Consider the following 26552-nt stretch of genomic DNA (forward strand, 5'->3'; position numbering starts at 1 on the left):
AAAGCAGCAAACTGACACACAAATTATTACAAAGCCAAAACGTTCTGTTACTGCTTTTGCTGTGGCCCTACTTCCTTCAGTGGACCTCAACCAGCAGAGGCAAGTTAGATTAGGCAATAGCCTCTGACGTTTTTGTGCAACTACACACAGGAGAGAGACTGCACGTTCATTACACTTAATTAGGGTGTTCAGATACAACAATTCCACCGAGATTCAGACAGAAGAAATGCTGGAAGCCACCAGACCAGGCAGCACACAGCTGTGCTCATCAGTTCCATTACTTCTTGGGGTGGTCCCACGCAGGGCCAGGAGTTGGACTCAATGATCCTTGGGGGTCCCTTTCCAACTCGGGATATTTTCTGATTCTGATGCGATTCCTCAAGCTCACCGCGGCCCAGACTTGTGGCTCTGTCTCAGCCAGACCCAACTGCACTCTTTTCTTCAGGTAAGCTGGACTAGAACTGGGAGGCAGGTGTGCCACGTTTCAAAAGGCTGAGCCAGAGTCTGAAGATCTCCACTCACTTCCATCCCGTAACAGAACCACATTCCTGCTCACCGCTCCACTTTAACGAGTCGGAGTTGGAAATTACATCCAGGAGACAAACAAGGATGGTGGAACAGCTTTTCACCTTCCCGTGTGTGACTCAGTGACTCACCACACACAAACCCTGAACTTTCTGCAAACAATGCCAGTACACAGGAGCCATTGTCCCATGGTTATTACTGCCCTGTACTTTCATCTTCTCTTTAATTCCTCGGGGTGGTTTGGAGGAGCAGCTCCAAGAGGCCACTGAAACAAAAAGGTCTGTCCCAAAAACCCAGGTCTGTCCACACCAGAGAAAGCAGCAGCAATGCAGTCCCAAGGACCCTTCACAGACCCAGAGTTAAAGGAGATATTTCAGACCCCGAACAGTTTTAACTGGTGACCAGCTGTAACACCACCACACCAAGGCAACCACCGGGACATTTCCAGGAGTAAAGTCCATGACTTTACACCATAAAGACATGACAGACACTCTTTTCTTTTTTTTTTAAATCCTAAAAAACCTCACCCACTTCAAAAATTCAGGCTATTTTCTCTACTTGTTTTAATATTACATTTTTTGAACGAGGAAACTTTGTTAGACAGACTCTAAATTTAAGAAAAATCTATTTGCCAATGTTACTTCAAAAAAAGGTAAGGAAATGTACTCAAAGCTAAAACAGTGCCCTGAAACCTGATTTATTTCCTTGGAACCATGAATCTATATTTGACTGAAGTCAATAGGCTCTAATTGTTAAGAAAGCTGGAAAAAATATTTATTTCTGAGAACCACTAGCAAAGTTTCCTTGCAGGTATTCCAGCCAGACAACAGCTGCAGAACAGCCAAACCAGAGCCCTCCTCTGTGAACACAGTACCTTGTCCAAGGCTCAACATAATGTTATTTGTGTCTCTGAGACATAAATAATCCACAGACTAATATGAGCAACACCTTCAAGCTCGCTGCTGAAAGCACAACAAAAACAAATGCAAAAAAATGTTCAAAACCAAACAAAACCCCTTCCTAAGACAGACACTGAAGCCCTTAGAGCTCAGTATTTACATATATTAACATTTGTTAAAAACTGGCAAACGCTCCAATATTGTATTTCGGTTCATTTGAAACAACAGATGGATTTTATTTTTTACGTCCAACTAATTTAGGGCTGATTTCAGCTTCAGAAAGTGTGTTGTTCTTAAGGTTCCAAGTAGTGATAATCTGAGTTATTTGTATACTGACACATGCCAGGTTGTTGAGTACTTCTGGCCAAGAATTCGACTGCGTGTCACGAGCGTGGAGCTGCGGCCACATGGCAGTGAAAACATAAAATAACCAAACAGCCCCGGGTTTAAGTAAAACTTTGTGAATTCAAAGCCAATCCTGTGATCAGCCACAGGATTAATTACGCAAATGGAGGTTAATTTGAATTATCCAGAAGAGAGATTTGACCCTGCCCGGTCTCAAGGAGGGGGACAATCACTTTTACCTGCGCTGGTTTCCCAGGGATGTTTAGGAACTGACTGATTCCTGCCAACGTGCACCAGCTGGTGCCTGTTTGAACCCTGGCCATGAGATACTGAGAGGTGCCTGTCAAAGAACATCACCCTCGATCCCCTCCAAACACAAGGAGCAAACACAAAGTTCATGGTTGTGGATTATGGAGCAGCATTTGCTGAGGTAATACAAGAGTTTGCACGCTTGGCTCTTTTTATTACAGGAAAACCACAGGTCTAATTGAGATGAAGACTCATGATATTACACTGTATTAAGAAATAGAATAATAAGAGACAACTACCCACCCAAAGCACAAGAGAAACTAGAGGAAAATCCAGGGCACTGGAAACTCCAAAACTCCTCAAGCTGGCAGCTTAAGAGACGCAGTTTTCCCAAAGCGCCGGGGCTGGTCGGACAATCCTTCAGGACTGTCAACGCTGTATTTATCATGAGCTTAAATTCATTAATTTAATGAGCAGCTGGGAAAAAAAAAATGTGGCTTTGTTTTACCTTCAGCTGAAAGTTATGTGGCAGGGAAGTACAGGAAGAAGAGAGGAGGTTTATTTCTGTTTCATTAAAAGCAGTAAGAATTTCAGGACCTGCTTCATTAACAAAGAAACTGGATTCTACTTGTGAATAAGACTCAGTCTTAAGAGCTGTCAGCCACCAAATATGATATTCAACGTGCCACTCCTCAGGTACCTCTGTTCTGAACTTTGATTTTACTACATGGCTATAAAAAAAGCTTTACAACACGTGTTACTTAAGGAGACTGAGATTTAAGAAAATCTCACAATTCTAGGTCTTTTCTAGTCTTAACAAGATGCTCATGGAATATGGTGTCAGTGGAGGAGTACATGCACTCTAAAGCTGCAGTTACTCAACATTTTTGCCAATGAAACAATTGATTTTTGTGCATTTCATTTTTCAATCTTACTGAACAAAAATAAAACTATGGACTTCACAGAACTGCTTATAAATTATTCATAATTATATTATAAGGTTCCATGTTTTCCTAACTGTAAATAATAATTGTTGTCCTATGAGTACAGAAGGGCCCACAAGGACCCAGGAAGGAATTTAGTAGCAGTAAATTGCAGGCATGTCAAGTACTGTTTGTATCACTTTGGTTATCACCAGTGATAACCAGGATTTCCATTCTGAAGGTCTCTTCCAGCCTCCAAGCAGGAACACGTCAGGACCAGCCCCAGTCTCTGTCAGGTAAGGGATCAGAGTTGCTCAGAGCATCTTTGATATCTGGGGAGGTTCTCTGGCAAAGGTCCCAAAGCACAGACACAGAACAGTCTCAAGGATTTTACACCAGGTGGCTGCTGCTCATCTTCACCTGGAGCTCCAGAACTGTCACTGGCACGACAAAGGGTCACCTGTAAAGATCCCTGACCAAAAAATGGGACTGCAATTGCAAGGCAGAGGTTGGGTAGCAGACAGTCAGGGCAGGAGTCAGGTTTCTATCACTGCTCTGTCCCTGTTTTTAAGGCCAACATATCAAGAGTAAGGTATTTTTATTAAACACAAACCAGCATCTGCAACTTCATTTAACACAAATTTCTTTTTGGCTTATGGTAACTGCAGGCACCTCCATTTCTGTAGTGAGTCTACAGTTCCAGTTCTGTTCAGTGACTATCCCAAACCAACACCCTTGTTACATCAACGCTCCTCAGAGCTCACTGCAAACTGCAGAAACAATGGATTTTAGCAACGGCTGATCCCACTTCACCTACTGAGTTTTCAGAAAATTATTAAAAGGATGAAAAAACCCACTTCAAAATACCAGTTATTTCTGGAAACAAGAAGCAGATGTTCTCCTCTGTTTGGCTCAGCTGTGCTACAGTACAAATCTGCCTTTGTTATGCTGTCAGCAATAATTTATTTTATTTATTACAGCCATTTTATAATGCCCATCAATGAACTATTTGTGCATGATTTACATCCATGCAGATCCATTTCTCTATAGTTAAGCCATCAAAAAGCATCACATACACACTCCAAACAGCAGACCCTGTTATGACACAATTCTGCAAATTAGGTTTTTCCTCTTCCCACTGTATTAATAAAAAGGGAACAGGAAGAGAAGAAGGGCAGTTAGCATTGCCAAATAAAGTTGAATTATCATTAATCAAGAATTACTGCAACAAGACAAAGTTAGGAAAATACAAGAGCTCAGAGCATAAAAATAAACTCCAACTCTTTTGAAGTCAAATAAAGGCAAAGCTTTCTGAACCACGGAGAGTAAACACTGTCTAGAACAAAGTCATGAAGAACTGAAAGAGACTAAACTGGGGAAAGGATCCATCAGAAATGGAAGAGAGCATGCTCAGGGGAGGGGAGGGGAGGAGAGGAGAAAGGAGCACAATCATTTGCTGTTTGGCCCTATCAGCCACCGAGCCCTTATCTGTGGCAGGCGTTAAACCACTCCCCAAAAGACCAACATCAGAGCCTTTGTATGGATCTGATAAGGAATTCTGGGCCCCCCCAAAAATTAATCCTTTAATGAGAATGCACACATGGTGGCATGACCATTCATCCTTCCCTCCTACTGCTCTGAACAAAAGATTTTCTTCTATTTCCTATTTCATTCTATTTCCTTCTATTTCTTCTAATATTCCCAAGTCACTAATTTAATATCCCCACCTGTGGCACAAGAAACAGCTAAAACACTGCACAGTAAAGGCCATATTCCCAACCTGCAAGAACTGGAGGATCTGCATGTACGAACACTCACAGATTTACCACCACGCACACATCTGCATAACCCTGGGAGACAAATGCAGGTATTAAAATATTCAACGAGTGTATGAAATCCTATAGTTTAAATATAGGTAGAACTTTTTTTACAGTGATTAAGGATCCAATTACTGCCAAGATTTCCTCTCTCTGACAAGACAGAAGGGGGTGATTTGTTAGGATAATCTGTTATCCAAACTAACATCTGAGAGAAGCCTCACAAATTCTGCACTTTCAGGCTGTACCTGAAAGACAGATTTATCCCCAGAGTCAGCACAGGGTCACAGTCCATCCCAGAACCAACAAGTCAGACATCTGTGGGACTCACTCAAATCCCACAGCAGCATCTGCCACATCCACGGACACCAGTCCACCAGGAAACACTCAGAAAGCCTTTCCAACAGAAGAGTCACTGGCACCACATATCTACAGTGTGGCCCTACAACGATGCACCAGGGCAGAGGAAAGGCATCAAAACCCTGAGTGGCTCTAAAGAAAGTTTCTGAACGGAGTAACACAACAATTACATAAAAATGCACACATCATTTTAAATGTTTGCTACAATCTCCACAGGTTCATCAAAATAACCCCCCCCCAAATAGATTAAAGATTATAACACAAGAAGTATCTGCCAAAAAAAAAAAAAAATCAAGTGTGTACATGCCTAATATGCATAACTTATACACTTTAACAATTAGCAAACACTGGAATGTTACCACAACACTGAAAACTTGCCCTAACAGAGATTTTTTTTTCCAAACAAAAATATTCGTAGCATCAACAGATAAAACCTTTGCTTGAGCAAGTCATTGAGATAATTTTCAAAATAAGTAAATTACAAAAATAACTGAACGCATCCCTGCTTAGTTTCGTAGTTCTTAGAAATTTAAACACTTCGCCAAGAAAAAGACCTAAAATCAAAATCATATAGATAATTGTACTACTCGTAAGCAAAGTCTGGCCTGTGGAGTGTTTGTCTGTATTTTTCCAGACTCTGCACAGATGACAGGAATGAAGCACCAGACCACGCTACTAATCAGCACAGCCCCAACCCTGTAATTTGTAGTAAATACCCAGGTAAACTGCTCGTATAAACTGCAGGATCAGAAGTGGAGGTGAGGGCAGAAGGGGACTGAAAGTGATTGAAAGTCATGCGGACAAGCAGCTTTGGCTTATCACAAAATGCCACTCGTGGCTCGGGGAATTCGGGGGTTCCTGCACAAAAACGCAGTCCAAGGGCACCAGCAGCTGATTCCGTGTGGGAGGAGCTGATGACACCTTCCCACGAGAGTAGGAGGGCAGAAATGAAGCCACACTTTGTGTCTGTGTACAGAGTGGATACTTCAGGACAGGAGTCACCAGATTGTACATCCTGTGCAGGGACGCCCGAAATTTGGGTCTGCCCCGACGGCTGCGCTAAAAGGTTTCGACTTCCCTGCCCCGAGTCTTGCAGCCTACACAGGGAAGAGGGGACAAGCCAGGATGCTGAGCACGATTGTAAATGAGTGAGTGAATGAATAACACTGCAGATGCTTGAGGAATCTGCGGGTGTGACTGTGACAGGGGGTTGGATTTTTTGCTTTGTATCTGAGCAGGCAGCACTGACCCAGGCCGGGGACCCCCAGGTCCACCCTGCCATCCAAACAGGGAAGGGCTTGTCCTTCTAAATGTATACAAACAAAAGTACCCCGAGAAAACAAAAGTGATTTGACTGCAATTATCCACTCAGCAACAGGCAGCAAGAACAGAGGACCCAATCCTGCCAAGTTTTAAGTACATGTTTAACTTTAATCACGAGTAGTCTCGCTGTGCGGTGTCTCTCAAAGCCTGCCAAAAAGGGGCCAGATTAACAAGGGAATTAAGACTATTTTTTTTTAAAAAAAATCATTTTGGAAGTGCTATTAGTTAGACTAGCAAAGATTGGATTCTTTTTTTTTTTTCCACGATTAAGATACCTTGGCAAATTCAAACCTGCACACAAGCCTGATGTCAGCCTCAATGGGAACCTATACAGACCCACACGGAACCCCAGGCAGCTGGACATGGTGACATCTGTCAGTTTAATCAGGTTAAGCAAAATAATTATTTTAAAGCAGTTCTAGCCATTTTTCACCAAAATATGCGGACAACCTTAAAGAATTCCATGACAGCTGCTGGGTGGAAAATTGGGGATGCCTAAAAATAAATAAAAAAAAAAGAACAACCAACCCTACACAGCCACAGATGTTGGTACAGTGAGTGGGGAGAGGTTTTGGGCCAGGCCAGATTACCTGTTCCCCAAAGTCCAAGCCATGACGAGCCAGCAGGGAATGCCAGCTCATGAATGACACTTCTGTGATGAACCCAGTTGCCCAACACTGCAAACCACACTGGCAAAGGAATTTTGCTAACTGGAGACTCCAGCTGAAGAGGAAGAAAGAAAGGTCTGAAGCAAGAGGGGGGTTCTAAAAATAAGGGGGGAAGAACGAACAGAGAGTCTGCCTCATCATTAATTTAGAGACACAGGGAGGAATGTGTGGGATATCCCAAGGCCAGTAAACACTGGGACTGAACATCTGTATTTCACTCACGAGGCTGACTTGCCAGGGAACGGGGGACTCTGTCCTGGTAGGACGCACTCCAGAGCAGCTCTCCCTGAGTCGCCCTTTCATATTTAACTTATAAGGAAGGCCAGGCAGGACATTCTGCTCTCCATGAAGTACCAAGGGAGAACAGATGTTTCCCAGTCTCCAAGGGACAAACTCAAGAGTGTATATCAGTTCATACCACTAATTCTTGAGCACTTAAAAAAAAAAAAAAAAAAAATCACAGCAAGGGAAACAAATAAAGGAAGGCAAAGGGTAAGTAAGCAAACAAACTCCAATCAGCCCTTCAGTAAATGCAAATGCTATCAAATGTATTTCATTATTAAGTTAATGCTCCATGGCATTACCATTCCCAAAAATACATGGCTGATTACAGACTAGCTTGTGGGGAAGGGACAGGGCAGGCAGTTAATTGGAAAGTGCATTTTATTGTAGCTTACCAGCCTCGCACATTTCTACACTCCCACTCACTGCAGAAACACCTTTATGAAGTCTGCGCAGCATAATTAGTTTGGTTTTGTTTAAATCTGCATCACCGCGGAGGTTAAGCAAAGCCTCTCAGCTCCCTAAACTTTTTTTTTTTTCCCCAGAAGTTTTGCATCACTGAAATATGCATCATTTCACTTTCCGCCGATCTACTTCTCGTTCTTCTCCCCCTCCCTGCGGCCGGCCTGGACCAGCCCGGAGAGCGCCCCGTGCCCGCGCCCGGGGCGTTCCGAGCGCGCCGGCCCCGGCAGCTCCGGCCCGGGGGGAGCGGCGAGCCAGGAGCGGCGCTGGGCGCGGTGTGAGCACACGGGCACCCCGGCACGGAAAGCGACCGGACAGACAGGGGGAGGGAGCGGGGCCGCCTCACCTCGGGGGTGCGCTCGGCGGGCTTCTTGCGCAGCGCCTGTTTGATCCTGGGCTCCAGCGGGGCGCTCATCCTCCCGCGGCGCTCGGGGAGCGGAGCGGGGCGGCTCGGCGGGGCCGGGCAGGGCCGGGCCGGGCGCGGTGCCCGCCGCGGTGCCGGCGCTCGGGGGCTCTCGGCGGGGCTCAGCGGCGCCGGCGGCGCTCGGGGCGGGCGGCGGCGGCGGCGGCTCCCGCGGTGCCGGGACCGGCCCCGCTCCCCATCGCGCCCCGCGCCAACTTAACCGGCCCGAGCGGGACTCCCCGCGCGGCCCCCGCGGCTCCGCCCTCCGCGCCCGCACAAAGCCGCGCGGGCGGGCGGGCAGCTCCGCGGCGCGGGACGGCGGCGGGTCCCGCAGAGAGGAGCCCCCGCGGGCGGGGACGGGGAGCGCGCGCCTCCGCTCGAGCCGCCGGTGCCGCCCGGACCGCCCGGAGCCCGCCGCCCCGCTCAGCCCGCCCGCATCCCCCAGACCCGGAAAAGCGCGAGCGCGGGCGCCGCAACCCGAGAATCAGCGACAGGGGCGAGGGGCGGGGCGGGGCGGAGGGCGGGGCCAGCCCGAGCACCGCCCCCCGGGGCCGGTGGGGGCGGGGCCGGCGCTGAGCGAAGGCTCGCGAGGCTCGGGCGGGGCCCGGCGCGTGCGCGCTGAGGTAGCCCCGCCCCCTCGCCGTGTGGGTGCCGGGGGGTTCGAGTTTCTCCCGGGATCGTCTTTTGTGCCGCCTCTGCCGCCCAAATAAAGCGTTTTCTGCGTTCCTCGACACTCGAAATAAAGCATTTTCTGCGTTAGGTGCAGGGCTCGCTGTCCCGCCATGGCACCGCTGCCCCTGTGCTTTGCTGCCTGCCCAGCTTTTCCTGCCGGTGCAGTCCGCAGCACATCGCCCTCCCTCATTCCTGAGCTGCTCCTGTGGCTGAGGGAGCGACCCCATCCCCGCCCTGAGGCCTCGGCACGGGGGTGGAAAGGCCGAACCGCCCGTGAATTAGGAGCTCTTGATATTAAAATATGAAGAAGCTCTTTATAATAAAGACGAAGAAGCTGCTGGCACAGCTCGGGAGCGCTGTGGGGGCTTACAAAGTTCTCCCAAGCCCCGCGGCCCCAGCACCGACGGCCCCTCAGCACACCGTGTATCCAACACGCCTCGGGAGATTTCCTTCCTACCCCAATCCAATCCTGGAGATGTAGGAGATCAAAGCTACCCGGCACACAACTTGTGTTTGTCTTTTTTGTTTTTTTTTTTTTTCCTCTTTCCTTCCTAATAAACAAGACTGTTTTTGTTTCTCTCCCTTCTCCAGCCATCCCTTCCCATTCTCTTCACCACTTGCCCTTTATGGCACAATCGTCTTTGTTGTGCTCAAGGACTTTATTGTCCATTCCAAGTTGTTTTATAATAATATTTCCAGTGTTTTCTTCAAAGAAAAAGCTGAGGAAATATGACATTTCCTCCGCTGTAGACTGTGCTGGGCTGTGCCTGGTACCATTGCAGGCACAACAACAGCAGGATGGACAGCCTGGCTCTTAAAAGCATCACTCACCATCACACAATTACCCTGCAACCACGAGAGAGAACATAAGATGCTCTCAAAAATGAGTTGGTTTCAGTCCCATAAAGTCCAGCTCGAAGCTCATTTTCTTTTTTTTTCCCCCCTTCATTTTGAACTTCCGTAGTAAAAGTAGCGTTTCCAAATATCACGTCTATTATCGTTCCAAAGGTCAGAAGTTTGTGCTAGTTATTTGGCAGAACACGTTATCCTTTTTCAATTTTAGTACATAAAATATTATTTCCACTAGTGTGGGAATCTTCAGAGATTCTCTGCCAGAAAACCAAATGGAAAAGATGGAGATAAAGCGTTATCCTGAATAACTGAGGCAAAGCAAGAAGAAAAGAACTGAAGCATGAATCCTTCGTTATTACGATCTTTTTTTCTTTTTCTTTTTTTTTTTTAACCAAGATGTAACAGCAAATCAAGTAATTTTTTTGTATAAGCTCAGTTTATATTTAAAGATAATGTGAAAAACTAGTCAATACTCCCCAGGTGGAGGTGGCTGGAAAAAAAATTAATGAAAGACTAGGAAAACACCCCAGATTTTGCTGATCTGTGTGCTGTCACAGTTCTCATGGATCTGTAAAAATTTAAGCCCTGTTCTTGGTTTTTAGAAGGGAACTCATTCTACCACCTATTCCAGCTGCTCAGCATTCTTACAACGAACAGAACGCTGAGGTGGACACACAAAATATGGGAATAAAGCTAGTAGTCTAAAAATTGCTTCTACTTTTGCACCCAGATTCTCCTGTTTATTGTACACCAGCCTACAGGCACGGAGCAGGACAGGAACCAGAGGTATTCCATGGGAATCAAAGCTGCCATTCCAACTTAATTGCTTGGCACAACTGACCCGTGAAACACGACTTTCCTCACTCCAAAAATACCCCAATTTGGGTAGGCAATGGCTCTAATAGCTGCCATTACTCCCGGGGTTATTTTAGCTGTCGGGTTTTTTTTCCCAAATATCTGGAGAACAATGGAAACGAGTGTCATGATCCCAAGTGCTCGCTGGTGTTGCAGCCGACATCTCCCAGCGGTAAAGCCGAGGTAGTTAAACACAATTAAGAGGCTTTCACAAGTGAGTAATTTTGGGGCTGGGATTGAAGGATGTGGCCAAGCAGGATGCTGATTGTCCATGCAGAGGGGGAAATTTGCTTCCCTTTTGTCTGGATTGTATCACTTTGCCTTATCACACAGTTTTTTTAATGGAAAACTAACAGTATCTGTAGGCTCACACAGAAGAATCAAAGGTGCTTTGCTATTATTATGGGTGAGTTTCAGTCTCAGGAGATTAAATGTTTCTGCTTCAGACATCCGTGAATTTGGGAAGACCGGCTGAGTTAGGGAGTACTTCTCCTCCTCCCAGAACGTTCCCTCAATTGTTCTGGTTCACTGACACTCCCGGAGATGCCTTTTAATCTCACGCCTTGTACCACCGTGTGCACATCCCAGATTCCTCAGGGTAAAACTCAGCTTCCTCACCTCTCCCACCGGGAAAGATTCATAATCAACAGGCACCGAAATGTTTTTAACTTGTATTTTTAGGATTCTATGTATTTCTCATCCTGTGAGTTTTATTACAGCCTGGCAATTTCCTTCCTCTTGTTCTCCAATCTGGCTGTTGGACTATTGGTTTCTAACCTTTGAAAAAAAAATTCCCTTTGGAGATTCATGCATTTCATTGGCAACAACTACCAGCTAAGTATGTGGTTAACACACAGCAAGGAAGATACACAAATTAATTCTCTGCCTGACTAGAGGAAAACAAAATATTCTGGGATTCCCAAGGGGAAGAACCTCTTCAGACAGTTTTACCATATATGCTTACTCTGATGATGAACTTCCTGAGTAGAACATGTTTGTGATGGTTCAGTAAAAGTCTGTGAATTCGGGGAGGCAAAGGCATCACTGGGAATTTTGTGGAAGTTCACCTTTTGCAGGAAAGTTACATTTTTGCAAATGGCACAACACTGCTCAGGCTAAAACAGCATTTTGCAGCTTAAAACTTCCATTTCTGAGATTAAATATGAAATACCAAATTATTTTTGCAAAATCAAACCCCAAAATGGTCATTTTGTATTGAACTGCTAATTCTGCCCCTTTTGAGGCGAAATTCCCCCCTGTGCATATTCCCCGAGCTTCAGTGCAAAGGATAACGGTAAAAGGTGGAAAAGAAGCATCAGACTGTGAGATGTCTATCTTCCTTCTGTATCACAGTAACATTTTTAGAAACTAAACCCACATCTTTGTTCTCTCTGAATAAAGACAAGCTCAGCTTTCCTTCCATGTGCAGGTTTTTCCTGAAAGGTAAAGCCATGTGCACATAAGCTTCTTGTGACAGTTAAACAAGTACTTTCCAGCCTTTATCAACCAGACTGAAACAAACGGGCAGCCTGACACCTTTTAAACTGGAGATGCAGCACTTTGTTACATAAGTAGAGATACTCATGTTTTACTTCCAGGGGAGACTTTCCTTGCTTTTCATGTTCCCTGTCACCCAGCTGATGGTCTCTAATATGCTGAGTGCTGTTGTGAATGGACTAGGAATACAGTCAGCCTTAAGACTGAAAGGTTTTAAGATTATATTAACATGCAACGAGAGGGAATGACAAGCCCCAGCTGCTCCCTGGAGCAGCCTGAGCCATAGCTCAGCTGGAGAGAGTAACCATTTCCTATGTCTCAGCTCCCACCTGAAGGGCTCATTTCTGATCTGAGGGCAGTTTATGGGATGTCCACGGGAAAGGCTTCATGGAGGGCAGGTGCAGACTCTGAAATAGCAAATATTTTACGCTTGAGGGTGCGCAGTGTGTTGGGAACATCACACCCTGACCGTCGTGCCAGGTAATCCTCGGCCAGTCACACACAGCGGATCACTTCTGGAATCCCAGTTCCCGAGTCAGGAGCAATCTGCAAAAGGAAGCAGTGAATGGGGTTATTTGCTATTCATTTACTAAGGTGTCCACGAACACAAAGGCTGGCATTGATATGGACTGTCAGAGAGCTGCCAGTGAGGACAGTGCAAGCTGTTAGTGTTGGAAGAGCACCGGCTGTCCTGTGACACGGACATGTGTGTTCCCACCTTCCTCATTCCTCTGCCCGGTCCAGATGGGAAAAGACAGGTATGAAGAAGGACATTCCTCTCCCTTGCCACTGCTGAGTGACTTGACAGGGTCTGTCCAGGGCCTGCCACCACCCTGCTGCAGGTGCCAAGCCCTGATGAATGTGAGTGGGATGAGGAGAGAAAGGACTGCTGCCAAGCCCCTGGAGCATCCAACCTGCCCCAGGCATGGCGAAGTGCACAACAGTATCAACAGTGCCTGGTGAAACAGAGTAAGAACTGACAAAAACATTCAAAACTGTTATAAAATACCATCTAAAAACCAGCTGGTTTGCTCCAAGCCACGAGTTCTTGCCCCAAACAGATACACGCTCTGCAAAGGAGCAGCTCTGTCTGAAACGGGCTCTTTTATCAAATTTTTTGTCTGTCTGCTGCCGCTTTATTTTTACTACACACAACCTACAGATATGTGATTCCAGCCCCAGCACTTTGCTGGCAAAACCCAAAAGAGCATATGGGCCTGTCTAGATATCAGAGGTATCCAGCAACAGCATACAGATGTCCATGCTCTAGCCTGAAAAAATTAAAGTTGGGGGCGGCGGGGGAAAACCTGCCCTGACAGGAGGCAATCTGGAATCTGGTGACTGCCCCATTTGCACGTTCTTTGTTCCTATAATCAGGTTACAGCTCCAGCTGAAAGATTTTCTTCATTTGCTGTAGGAAACCTCATGCCAAAAAGCATTAGAAAGGGGAGGGTGGGGAAAAGAATGGGCTGGGCACAGATAAAGAGGAAGACTTAAAAAAGAAATAACAAAAAGAAAGAACCCTCTTGCCGTGGAAAACTCCCCACCAGTAATCTGGCATCACTTACCCACTTAACATATCTAATTCCAAAGATTTAATGTCTCTTTCATTAATTTTTTGGGGTCATTAAATGTTGTACAACTATAAGCTGCAAGAAGATTTCACAAACAGCAGGGATTTTGTGTCTGTGACCTGTTATAACCCAGAGAGAACATGCAATGGGATTTGTATTTTTCTACTGAGCAGCTATTTTCAGAGGCAAAAAGCCAAACACTTGCATAACTCAATGTGACCATTCTGTGCATCTGTGGCATTTTTCAGGGGACAACACTTTGGCCAACAACACTGAGCTAGTAAAAGAAAGGGACATGCCTACAGAGAACAGCCAGTTTAAATATGATAAAGATTAGAGTAAATAGGATTTTAGTCCTTCCCTTTTTTGAGTAAATGTAGTAATTCTCTGAGCATGTGGAAAAATAATAAACAACTTCTCCTCTGCCAAAGAACAGGCCAACGGTCTAGACTTCTTCTTGACTGGCAATCATCTAGATTAAGAAATTGGGAATAAAAGCCTGGCACAAGATTTCGCTGCTGTATGCAATCAGATACAGGCTACTTATTTGTGAAATCCTACGAGAACTGTTACAGCATCTGAACTGAGACCAGGGCTGGGGAACACTCACATTTCTTACCTTCTCTTGATGCTGCTGTCAGGGTACTCTGCAACCACGAGCTTTGCTATTGTAGCTGAGGCCAGAGTGACAATGCAGCAGCATCACCTCAGCTCCCCACTGTCTGCAGACACTGTGTTCAGCTGTAGGAAGGCACAGGTCTGTGTATTTGTGCTTTGTGTGTGTGTATAAACTGTAATTTGATTACGAAGAACTGTTGCACAGTTTAGTAGCCTCAGTGCAGGCCTGGGAGCCAGGAATGCTCGGTGAACTCATTGCGAAGTTATGTAGGCCAGAATTCCCTGTATCATCCTCTGGTTTGGGTCCCTTTTCGATGCTGTCGGTCTGATTTTCCTGACGAAGAGAGGATAAACAGCTCCTGCTGACACGAGTTAGCAGGCACTCAGCTCCTCCACGCTGCTAAACTGGGTCCCCTCGCCTTGAAGCGCTCGGCGGCAGAGGCGGCTGCTTTCATCAGCTGTCTTCACAGGATGTCATACATCCTTATTATTCCTTATGATCTCTTCTCTGGCTTTTAATGACCCCACAGAGCTAATGAGATGTTCAGTTCCCCCACCCAAGCGATGGCATATGGAGGAGATGATATCAGGCAGCTCGCTGAAACCATTCAATCTCAGGCATGCGGAATATCCAGAAAGTTCCTGTTTTCAGCCTGTCAGTTTTAGCCCTCAAATGCAGAAGCGCAGGGCCTGCTCACATGATGCCAGCAGCATAACAGAACAAACTGTCTTCTGCAGACAAAATCCTGGCTATTTTTAACTTTAAAAAGATCTGCAGATGACTCTTCTTCCACTCGATGCGGTTTCCCTCCCTTCCTTCTAGAGACCCTGCCCTGGGTAATGTCACACAGCAATCCTGTGTCAGGGGATATTGATTCCCAGCAGCGTTCCAAAGCCTGTGCTGGCCTCTTCCCACCTCCCAGGAGCTCTCCTGCAGCGGACAGCTGAGATGCTCCTGCTGAGAGATCACCAGACTCCCTTTTGCCTTCCCTCAGCATCAGAAAGCTGAGACATGAGGGCGATGGCTGCGTTTCCTCAGCTGCAGGGGAGGGATGGAGCGTGGATGGATCCAGAGGAACGGCCTCGCTGGGCAGAGCAGGAGCTGAAGGTACAGGCAGAGCCAGCAGAGTCAGACTCCTCCTGGCAGACCTGCTCACACACAAACAGGGAGGGACCCTCAGTGAGAGCCCCCTCATCCCACCCCGAGGGGCTGGGGTGTCCCCCGGGAGGAGAGGCCGTGCCCAGCCCCTGGAGTGTGTGTGGTCTGAGGGGGTACCTGTGGGGGCTCCGTCCTGTGCTGGTCCAGCAGATGCTTCTACTGGTTGTTTTTTTAAATGCTAAAAGCACAGCCCTTCCCTGCATGAAAGGAAGCATTGTGTGTGCAGCACAGGAAGAGCTTCCTTTACTGGAACTGGTAGGGAGCAAAGGAAATAAAAGCAGAGCAGCAGTTAGATGAAGGTCAGATGATTGTATGAATCAGAGGGTGATGCAAGCTATCGAGTGTGTGGTCAGTGCTCCGCCCAACAAACCAGATGCCACCTAAGCACACAAATACCACTTACCTGCGATTGCTTACCCACATGGAAGGAACTATCTTGCTCAGAGAGAAGGGACTGGTGGTTTTTTGGTTTCTTGCTGCGATACTGTGAATTTAACAATCAGGAAAATATTTATTAGGTAGGATGGCAGTGATGACATCGAGGCAGACACAATTTCTTTAGATTTTTAGGCATTTCATTGCACCTAGGTGAAAGCTGAGACACAAGTACTCCCCAGTCCAGAACACTGAAGAGGTGACAGAGGCTGCTGTCAGGGTATTGGCAGAGCTGTGTCTGGAAATGTTTTTGCAATTTCCATTAAAAAGGGGAACACGATGAAATTCCTGCAGTGGCCTGCCTGGCCTGTAGGAAGCAGTGACTGCCACAAACACCCTGTCTCTAGGAGGTGTTACAGAAGTGATGCACTTTAAAAGAAGGTACCAAGAGAAATGGAAAACAGTTTGTGGGGTTGCAGACACCTTGAGGTAGCAGGAACCACCCGAGTGTTTTCAGCTGTGGTCTAAAGAAGGATGTGCACACACGTGGTAAAGAGTCTGCAATCAACAATGGCAAGCAGAGTATTGCAAAAAGAAACTAAGAGAGCAGAGCTCAGCAGAAGCCTGGGATGGGATTTGCCAGTAAAGGATGGGAATCACCAGTAAAGGCATCTCCTGGGGTCTGGTGAGACTGGGAGAGGAGACAGGGACACCCCAAACCTGAATGTGCAGTGTCTGCTCACAGCCCACCAGCAACAATGGGCCAGCACATGCAGCTGTCATAGAATCACAGAATCACAGAGTGGGATGGGTTGGAAGGGACCTTAAAGATCATCCAGTCCCAGTCCCAGCAGTGTCAGCAGCTTCCCAGCCAGCCAGCCTGGGAAAAAGCAGATGAGGATGCAAGAGTCAACTACAGCATCTCTGGAAAGTTGTATTTAGGTCAAGGATTATTTTCCCCCTAAAAATGGGTGTCTGAATTCACAGCTGTGAAGAGCTGTGGTTGCCAGGAGCCACAGGGGGTCTCACCAGCCCAGGACACAGCCCTTGATTTTAATTCTAAATCAGTTCAAGCCTACAGTTCTTAAAAAACTGTATCTGTTTCCGTGGGAAGAGCCTGCTTTTCACTAACCTATAATTTAAGAAATAGTTTGGAGATTTAAGCTGTATTTTGAAAATAAATTCTCCTTCAGGCTGATGGCTTTTACAGCCTGACCAGCCTCAGAACAATGTCGTGTGAAATGACAGAGATCAAGACCTTTAGTTAAACTGTACAAGAAAAACAGCTTTGGAGAATAAAGTGCACCATCATTAATTATTGCACAAGCAACACAGCTGTAATTTTCTTGTTTGCCCAGAATATCTCCCTCAAATTTTATCAGTCACATTGTTAATACATGCAAACAGGAGCCCTCATTTTTTCATCTCTTCTGGTAGGGATCAAAATTAGACAAGATTTCTAGTTACAGCTGCTATTAATAAATTTACTCCTTGAAAATGTGGTAGTTAATTTTTCAGGATTCAGTGCACTCACTAAGCTATTGAAAACTATAATTGCTCATGGCTGTGATTCTGAAGCAATTACAGAAGAATTGCTGAATGTAGTTTTGCAAGCCCATCGAAGTTCTCCAAAATAAAAAGCATCCCTGGCAGGAAAATCAAGCACACAAACCCTTTGTACTCTCTGCCCTAAAGTCACTGTCTATTGACACTTCTGTAGCATAGGGACCTTTTGCAATCCCCACCCCAGAGCCCCCAGACGAGGGTGTTTGCTCAGGGGAGGTCCCACCAGTGTCAGCACCAGGGGTCAACCAAGGCACCTGCTGGGATCACCCTGCCCAGACATGGGCTGTGCCTCCAGGTGCTCTCCCCACTGCGCTCTGGGCTGTTTATAAACCACTTTTCTTCTGGTGGAAACATCCTAGAAATGTTTTCAATTAGCCAAGGAAACTGAAATAATGAGCTTTGGGAAGTAAGGAGCTCATTTCCCAGGGAAATGCTCTCACCCATTTTCCTCAGCCTGGCTACAGGCACCTCCATAGGAAACACCACTTTCATTTGCAGTGCCACTCAAGGAGGACATTTGTTTTCTGTTAACAGGCCTGGACAAACTGCACCTTCAGCTCTCCCACCCGGCCCCAGCAGGTGACACATTCACATGTCCCAGAGCTGCGGCCTCAGCCCGTCCTGCTCGAGAAGGAAACGATGATGAGAGCAGTGCTGGTCACAGCTGCTCCAGCACAGCACAGCTGCACGTGACCTGCACAGCCCTCTCTTCCTCCTTAGTGCCTTTCCTGAAGAAAAAAGCCGTGTCTGTCCCACCAGAACTCGTGCTGAGGAGTTAACGAGGAAGGCAAAGCAAGTTCCAGTTAAACGCTCTGGTTACAGGGGTGGAAACTGAACAACAGGGGCAGCCAAAGGCACAGTGGCCAGAGAGAGTTCCTCTCTCTCAGTGGTTTAGAAAGCACGGGATAGATGAAATCTTCAAACCAAGAAATATCAGTGTTCAGCAGTGTCTTCATGGGCTCAAACCCAGCGGCCCAGGGATGGCCCTGGGTGGCACTGCAGCCCCCTGGGGCTCCCCAGTGACCTCCATCGGAGCAAGTGGCTCCCTCTCATTCACACGAAGTTCTGATTTTGTAATGGGAAAAGGATGAGCCAGAGCAGGACGTTTCCCTCCTGCCACCTCCTCTCCCAGATAATAAAGGTTGAAGATTTTCTTGGTCTGTAACTTCATCTCTGAGAAGCTCTATCTGCAGAAGAACTGTTACCAAAGGAACTGGGTTGCAGGTGTTTAGGGAAGACAACAGCAAACAGGAAGCACAAAGGTGTTTGTGCAGTGAGAGGTGGATCGTCCCAGGACCCACCAGCAGCCCTCGCACCGGGAGCTCCTCTCCCTGCCTGGGGCCTGGCCAGGGCTGGGGCACAGGCAGAGCAGCTGTGTCACAAGAAAAAGGCATCTGCTTATCTCCCGTGCTGCTTTGGAAATCCAGAACCAGCCTACGGCCCAAATGCTTCCTTTGGGATGTTGCAATAAGGAACATCTGGGCCAGCAGCCTCGCCGGTGCCGCCCGGCAGTGCAGCCCTGCCTGGGGTCACAGCCCTTGCCCTCGCTGCTGGGGGCACCCACGGCTGCCTGGGCTGTCCTGCAAGGACAGAGCTGTGGGGAGACCTGGCCTGAAACAACAGCAGGTGTTTGCAGCAGGGCTGGAGCACCCCATCCCACTGGGAAGCAGCCCCAAAAACCACCGGGCCGGTCACTCAGCCCCACGGCCACCCCAGCCCCGATCACGGTGACACCGTGGGTGCCAACGGGCCGGATCTGGGTGCACGAGCTGCCCTGCCCACAGAGCTACCCTGCCCACAGAGCTACCCTGCCCACAGAGCTACCGGCCACTGAGGGCATTGCTCAACCCACACAGCTTTGAGCAACAGGTACAGGACAGGGGAAGTGCCCAGCGCTGGCGTTCAGCCCACGGGCACCACCGTCACGGCCAGGAAGGGGCTGTGGCACCGTCCTGTCCTCTGAGCTCACAACAGGAGGTGCTGCCAGGCACCTCACCAAAACCACTGCTGATGTGCTCCAGGTGCCTCACCAAAACCACTGCTGATGTGCTCCAGGTGCCTCACCAAAACCTCTGCTGATGTGCTCCAGGTAGCCTTTCCTCAGCAGTGACATCCCAAAGCACAGGACCAGCTCCTTGCTGTCCCTGCCTGCCTTCTGCACTTCCTCCTCTGTGCCAGAAGCACCAGTGAGAGCCCTCTGTGCCCGGGTGCAGCTGGTTCTCGGGAGCGCAGCTGAAGGCAGGAGCTCAGGCAGTGATCCCCACCCTGGGAGCAGATGTCTTCAGCTCCAGCTGGGAACGAACAGCTGGAACACACAGAGGATTGGAAATCAAGTTCTGCCGCTGTACAAATATTTTGGGTAATGAAAATAAACAGAGACATGGGAGTAACATGCTGCCTCCTGCTACTATGCTCCTAGGAGGAGATGAGCTGCCAGGGAGCAGAGGGCCTGAGCAAGAGCAAGCGGGTGACACAGGGTGACGGCTCACAGGAGGCCGCTCATTCCCAGAGGCCACACGGCAGGTCCAGCCCTGCAGGATGGCCAGCGGGCATTGCTGGGGCAGGAAACGCTGCCCAGCAGTGGTCCCTGGGGGGAAGGAGAGCCCCAGCTCCAGCACACAACCCCCCGTGCCAGCTCCTCAGCCGGGTTCCTGGGGGGATCCACAGCTCCATGGGATGCTCCGTGCTGGCACTTTCTGTGCCATCGGGGCAGGACCCCTCACCCTGTCCCTCGGTGCTGAGCTGCCCTGCAGGGTCTGCTCCTCCCCACTGACCCCAGCGAGGGGAGAATCAGCACCCCTTTAGGGAGCCACCAGGCACGCTGGGCACAGCTGATTTACCTGCCAGCTCCTCTGCCAGCGGGCTCCCAAAGCAAAGACTCCGCTGCTGGGAACCAGATGCTGCTCCAAAGGCCTGGGCAGATCCCTCAGGATTTCAACTTGTGGTTCTTCGACTGTCAGAGCGGAAAAGCGCTGATTCCAGTAAAGCAACATCCCCAGCCAACACGGCAACACTTTCCAAAACCCCGAGCACTGGTGTGTTTAGATTTGCCTGTAGCAACAGCCAGGACGATGTTTTTGTGTGGAGGGAAGGCAGGAAGGCTGCAGGGGCGGTGTGAGGAGCCTGTTACTGCTCCTGCACCCTGAAATAAATGAGGGCATGGCTGGAACAGAATGTGAACGCTGCAGCACATAAACAGAGATGTTCTTTGCAGCACAGACACTCAGAAGACACGTGCATCTCCAGGCCCTCTGCTCATTTTACCTCCCGCTACAAGGCCAGTATTTTTTAACGATGAATGTTTAAGAGAGAAGAAAGCAACAGCAGCTCAGCAGAGAGCTGTTAGGAGCTCTTTGCTTCTGTGCAGCCAACACAGCGAGCTGCTTCCCATCCCTGGATCCAGAAATCATCCTGTGGTTCCTCTGCACTGAGCCACACAGAAAAGAATCATCCCTTCTCCTGCAAACCCCTGGGAATCACACAAGGGATGAGAGACTCAGGTGCCTGTGGCTCCCTTCCTGCTTTTGCCTCAGCAAAGGAAATTAGCTTTCCCCTTTGTTTCAGGAAAATTAAGAGAATTATAGAAAAGAAGTAACAATACATTAAAAATACTGTCTAGCAAGTGCTATGTCCCAGTCTAGCTGGAGAGTTAGAAAGGAAATCAATTCCAGGCATTAGCATCAGTGTTTTCTGGATGCTGCAGTGATTATAGTGCTGAACATACATCATCACTGCCAAACACCCCCCCAGACAACTGACTCCAGCTACCCATCCCTGTCAGGAGGACCCCTCATGACCATCGACTCTGGTAACACTGAATTCTCTGCCCTGTCAGGTGCACTCGCCCTGCAGGAGGTCTGGCAGTGCACAGGGCACGTCCCCAGCGTCCCAGGCACAGCCTCACCTGCTCCCAGCTCAAGCTGAGCATCTCCTGCTGCAGGTTCTGCTGGAGCTGCCCTCTCCTCAGCTCCAGCGCTGCTGTGGGACCGCAGGCTCTGCCTTGGGAATCCGTCAGGGCACAGGAACACCAGGCCAGCAAGGAACCCCTGTGTTATCAGGATTGAAAGGCAATGGTTCTGTTAGTACATCCATACTGACTCACCCACACTGACACAGGGCTGCTTGGGATGGGAACGGAGAACGGGCTGAGCGATTCATCCCTGCTGTGGGGGCCGCTCTGGGTGGTGTTCCAGGGCAGCTCTGGGTGGTGTTCCAGGGCAGCTCTGGGTGGTGTTCCAGGGCAGCTCTCAGAGGTGTTCCAGGGCAGCTCTCAGAGGTGTTCCAGGGCAGCTCTCAGAGGTGTTCCAGGGCAGCTCTCAGAGGTGTTCCAGGGCAGCTCTCAGAGGTGTTCCAGGGCAGCTCTCAGAGGTGTTCCAGGGCAGCTCTCAGAGTTGCTCTGGGGCTTTCATTCCTCCCAGAGATGGAACCAAGCACTGAGTCACAGTCACCTTTCACAGGAACCTTTCACAGGACAGCCTTGGCAGGTGCAGGTGGAAATCCTGGAAGGCTCCTGTGCCACACGAGGCATCTCCTGCCCACAGCTGGGCACTGCAGGACAGGGCTGGGGGACAATGACCCCGCCTGCCCCTGCCTGTCCTGCACCTCGGGCTGGTGGGGCTCCTGGGGAAGGAACCTGCCAGAGAGGAAACCACCACAGCATTTATCACAAATACAAGATGCAGCTGCTTCAGACAAAGGATTTCATCTCCTGCTTGTACTTTTCCCCCTCTTTGGGAGCACCTGATTTAACTGAGATGCTCTAAAGCCTCATTTCTGTGCTCTGCTACGTCTTCCTAAGTTAATTCTTTTTCCTGTTGTATGATTATCACTTCACTTTTCTTGGCAGCACTGCTATCACAATTTGAACTTTAATAAGGAGACGGTTCTGGTTCACACACTCACCAATGCTCTCATACCACATGCATAAAAAAGGGACACAAAAGGTACCAGAAGTAAATTGACATACTGTATTTATTGCACAAATTTCCCCTAAAATTGGGAATGGTTATTATAATACAAGTGCACATCTTGGGAAATATATACAAAAACAGAAGAGATAACAAGTATGTACATTTTACCCAGCATTTTACAAGTACCACCATCTAAATAATTTAGAGAAAGCAAAAAATCCTCATAAAACATCTCTAAGAACTAATAGGGAAAACGTATGCAAGGTGTAAAATCTGTTCTTTTAAACAGTTTTTGTTCTTAGCAGCCCAGTGTTTGCCAATTGCAACAAAACCAAATTTGCTAATTTGTGTTTCTAGTACACTTAGTTTTCAGCCAGAAAATTAAGACATGTTAATAATGGAGATTGGGAACAGTGGAAAAAAGAAATCAAACATTAGTTCTCTATTCACATAAAACAATCGCGATATATTTTAAAAGGTCGACGCTCTAGCCTGTAAAAATCCCTTTTTGTGTTGTTTAACAAACAGACATACGTACCACATTGTTCATGTACCCAAAAAAATGATCTCACAGGACAACTTGCCATGCCACGAGGGCTTTGGTTGTGTTCTGCCCACAGTGCTGCTGAGAGGAGGGCCCGGCACGGGGGAGGACGCCGAGGGAGCTGCATCCCAGGCTGCTCCAGCTGGGACTGGCTGAGCACATCCTCAGCACCACAGACCAGCAGCAGCGGGCACAGGACAGCGCAGAAGGTGCCACCCAACAGCCACCTCCTTCCCCTCTCACATTAATACCAATTTCAAGCCGTGCCAGGGCCTTTCTGGAGAGTCAAACCCATCTCCAGCAACCCCAGCTGGCACAGCACCGGCTCAGAGGAGGACACAGTTCTCCTGTCAGGGTCTCTGCACGCTCAGTCCTGGGGGTGCCAGGCTCAGGGGGCAGCTGCCCAGCTCTCTGGGCTCTGCTGCAGACAAACCCACCCAAGGAGGGAACACACCCCCAGCTCCCTCCCCATCGGTGCTGACACGGCCAGGCCCCCCCAGCAGTCTGTGCACAGCTCAGGGTGGCACCACTGCCCCCAGCACACACCCAGCCAGCAGTTCCACAGCCCCAGAGCTCAGCCCTGTAGCTCCTTACAAACTGTTTACACAACGGGCCCTGTTCCGTGCTCCTTCCGAAAACCAGAGGAACACAATTGTGTGGCGAGGAAAGGACATCTGAAAACCAGGGGAGAAACAAATCCTTGGGTCACACATCAAGCACGAGTTTCTTCCCTGCAGCAGTCAGATTTTGTGCACACAGGTTCCCAGGGACACTCCTGGGTTAATGCTGGGGTCACCTCCTGGCTGGGGTGGCTCTGCTGGGCCATGTCCCTGGAACAGATTTTAAACAGCGCTGAAGAACCACCCTGGGTGAATCCTGGCCCCAGAGAGGGAAGGGAGGAGAGTTCTGTCGCTGACAGTGGTGGGGGGCAGGGATCTCCCCTATTCTTTTCAAGTTTATCAAATGGTTAAAACAGATCTGTATATGAAGTAACTCTGCAAACACCAACAGCAGGCGTGCTGTGCCGTGGGAGGGATGATCACAAAATGATTTATAGGATTTCTTGCAGAGTTTAGCCACCAAGGGAATACCTGTCTCCTACTTGTGAGGATAATCCATGAAACTCAATATACTGAACGTAATCAATGAAAACAGAAGCTAAAAATCAGCAACATTAATTGGCTGCCAGGACAAATATGCAAAGCAAAGCCCAGAATGAAGTGTCCAGTTAAACTGAGGTAGTAGAGCCTTTGAAAACATAATCCACCTCCCACTGTCTATTTACATGACTTACACCAGGTTGGGTCCATCAGCTACTCGTACAACTTTTGTATATATAATGACAAACCAGTGATGGCTGAGTAAAAGAGAAATGCTGAGAATAAAATAAACAACATTTCCTGCTGGTAATTACACGAGTGAGTAGAAAAGGGATTAGAGTCATCTGCAGGGTATATTTGTCAAAAAATAATTTGGATATTACTACACTATGGTGTAATCAATGTTCATTTTTTTCTTGTAGAATGGTTTTAAAAAATATATCAATTAGTTACCTGAGCAATTAAGGGTAATAGTCTACTCATTTTGTCCCCAGTGCTTTGGTACAATTATTTCTAGTTCATTATTTCAATAGCTGGCTGACTGACTGCTGTAAAAAGAATATGGTGTTGCAAGAACATTACAGATCATAAAAAAGTTAGAGGTAATTGTCGTGTCATTCTGGGGACCCCGTGGGGAAATTTCAGCCAACATTCTCTTTAGATTATTTTTGTTTTTAACATTTTGATTACGTTGTGGAAGAAAAGCATCACTTAGTATAAAGCAACATTTAAACATTATAAACATTTAACACTGGTTACAGCATCCAGCCAAGGATCTCCATCGCTAGTTTGTCTGTTGGCCTCTTCCTCCCTCCTCCCTGTCCCCCTCTGTCCCCTGCTTTTCCCTCTTCCCAGGAGAAAGATCATAAATAAATTCTGGAGCTGTCACTAATAAACCTTTTGCAAAACAACCCGGGCCCCGTCCTTCCTCTGGGAAGAATCCAGAACTGGACTGTGACATGAAAAAGTAGGAGTTGTTTACAAATCATCGCAGCTTGAGAATCAGATCCCAGGGAGCTCCTCCTCAGCTGAAGCCGGGCTGGAGGCAGCAGCTGCTCTCTCCTGTTCAGTTCCTAAGGGGTGATGGCATCACGTGTTTCTCAGAGCAGTTCTTCCTGCCTTCCCCAGTGTAAGTCACAGTCAGCCATTGTGGCAGAAACTGCTACAAAATGCACATCTTCAGCTTTGCTAAAATCTTCACTTTTCCGTGGCTGAAAGCTTGGGCTGACTCAGTTTTCTCGATTCCTTTCTTTGTCCTTTTCTATCAATGGCCGAGTGGGAGAGGAGAAGTCTCCAGCTGTTTGCACCCTGTGCAGTCATTTATGGAGGTGCTGCAGCTCAACCAGCAGTTTGTTTGAATTGCTGCGAAGAGAAAGGAGCCAGAACAAGTTGTCTTCCACTTTGTTTCCAGAGAGGCAAAGAGTTGAAGTCCGTGGCCTCTGGCACGTTAAAGCAGGATCTGGGCAACGTAGGGAGAGTGAGTGCTCGCTACAGCTGCCAGCAGAGGGAGGTCGCTGGATTCGATCCTGGAAGGAAGCACAAGAGTCACGTTTAACCCAGCCCGAACCCTCGCGGGGCTGAGCACGTGTCAGTGCCCACGGAGCCCGCTCAGCCTCTGCTCCTGGGCCGTGGGTTACACTCTGCAGCTGCCAGGCTGCTCCCAACACCCTCCAGCTGTGCCTGCTCATGCTCTGTCAGCGCTGCCTCAGCTCCTGCCTGTCTGCAGGGGTTCCACAGCACCAACAAACTGGTGAGGAAGCAAACGGAGGGAGGAAAAACCCCCAGTTCCTTCCTAAGCTCCCAGTAAAGGCAGGAACAGTTGGGGACACAGTGCAGGAGCAGAGGACTGGGCTCAAGTAGTGGCAGCTGCAGCTGCTCCCCCAGCTCCAGCACCACACGTGCTCCGTGTGCCTTCCTGCTCACCCTGCCCTGCTCTGCCTTCCTATAAACACCCCTGAAATAGCTCCTGTGCCTGTGCCCCACACCCACAGAGAGGTATGGTGTGCCTTACGTGACACAGAGGGTGTTTTCTGCCACACTGGGGAAAGCCAACCTGGGGGAATCAGGTGCCCACGTTGTTGAGAGGTGACTGACCCCCTAAGGAGGGAGCCTGATAAGCTCCAGAGTGCTGAGCCCATCTTCCTGCCCGGGGGGAAGGCACAGGCTGGGGGATCCTTGGCATCAGGCAGTGGCTAAGCAGAAGCCTGTGGCCATGGATAACTTATGAGTTCCAGTCCCACTTGGGAATCCACTTTGCTGTGCTTAGAACAAGCCCAGGCAGAGCACTGGCAGCAGGACACCCAGGGTGTTTGTGACCGTACCCCAGCACCACGCCCAGCTCCTTCACGTGGACTCTCATCTGGCCCTTGAGATACTCAGACAGCATCTTGCTTTTGAAGTAGAGCTCCTGCAGCCGATCCTCCAGGTGCATCACACACTAGAAAGCAAAGGGAGTTGTGTCAGGGCAGACAGTGCTCCATCTGAACCAAAGCGGCCTCACAGCAGAGCAGCACAGACCCCACATGCCCGTTGCCTGTTCTGTGCTTGTGTCTAGGAGAGAGATTCACTGGCAGA

General features: G+C 48.5%; 2 protein-coding genes across 10 annotated transcripts in view; both read right to left on the reverse strand.

The window, feature by feature from the left end:
• RAPGEF6 (Rap guanine nucleotide exchange factor 6) overlaps window positions 1-8287 on the reverse strand; it is a 113626-nt gene extending 105339 nt beyond the window's left edge. For all 7 annotated transcript variants that reach the window (XR_003573034.1, XR_003573033.1, XM_027899801.1 and 4 more), the window contains exon 1: window positions 8200-8287. Coding sequence is in view for 5 of the 7 variants with exons in the window: in XM_027899801.1 (XP_027755602.1) it covers window positions 8200-8268 (69 nt within the window). In the remaining 2 variants the exon portion in view is untranslated. The remainder of the gene's footprint in view (window positions 1-8199) is intronic.
• Window positions 8288-24194: 15907 nt separating this feature from the next.
• Window positions 24195-26552, reverse strand: part of FNIP1 (folliculin interacting protein 1) — a 61324-nt gene continuing 58966 nt past the window's right edge. For all 3 annotated transcript variants that reach the window (XM_027899805.1, XM_027899803.1, XM_027899804.1), the window contains 2 exons: window positions 26300-26415; window positions 24195-25504 (listed from right to left, as the gene is read on the reverse strand). In XM_027899805.1, the coding sequence (XP_027755606.1) occupies window positions 25426-25504; window positions 26300-26415 (195 nt within the window). In that variant the 3' untranslated portion in view covers window positions 24195-25425. The remainder of the gene's footprint in view (window positions 25505-26299; window positions 26416-26552) is intronic.

This window comes from Empidonax traillii, unplaced genomic scaffold (genome assembly GCF_003031625.1).
Source record: "Empidonax traillii isolate 1590-97213 ecotype Southwest subspecies unplaced genomic scaffold, ASM303162v1 scaffold689:size842923, whole genome shotgun sequence".
Taxonomy (NCBI): Eukaryota; Metazoa; Chordata; class Aves; order Passeriformes; family Tyrannidae; genus Empidonax; species Empidonax traillii.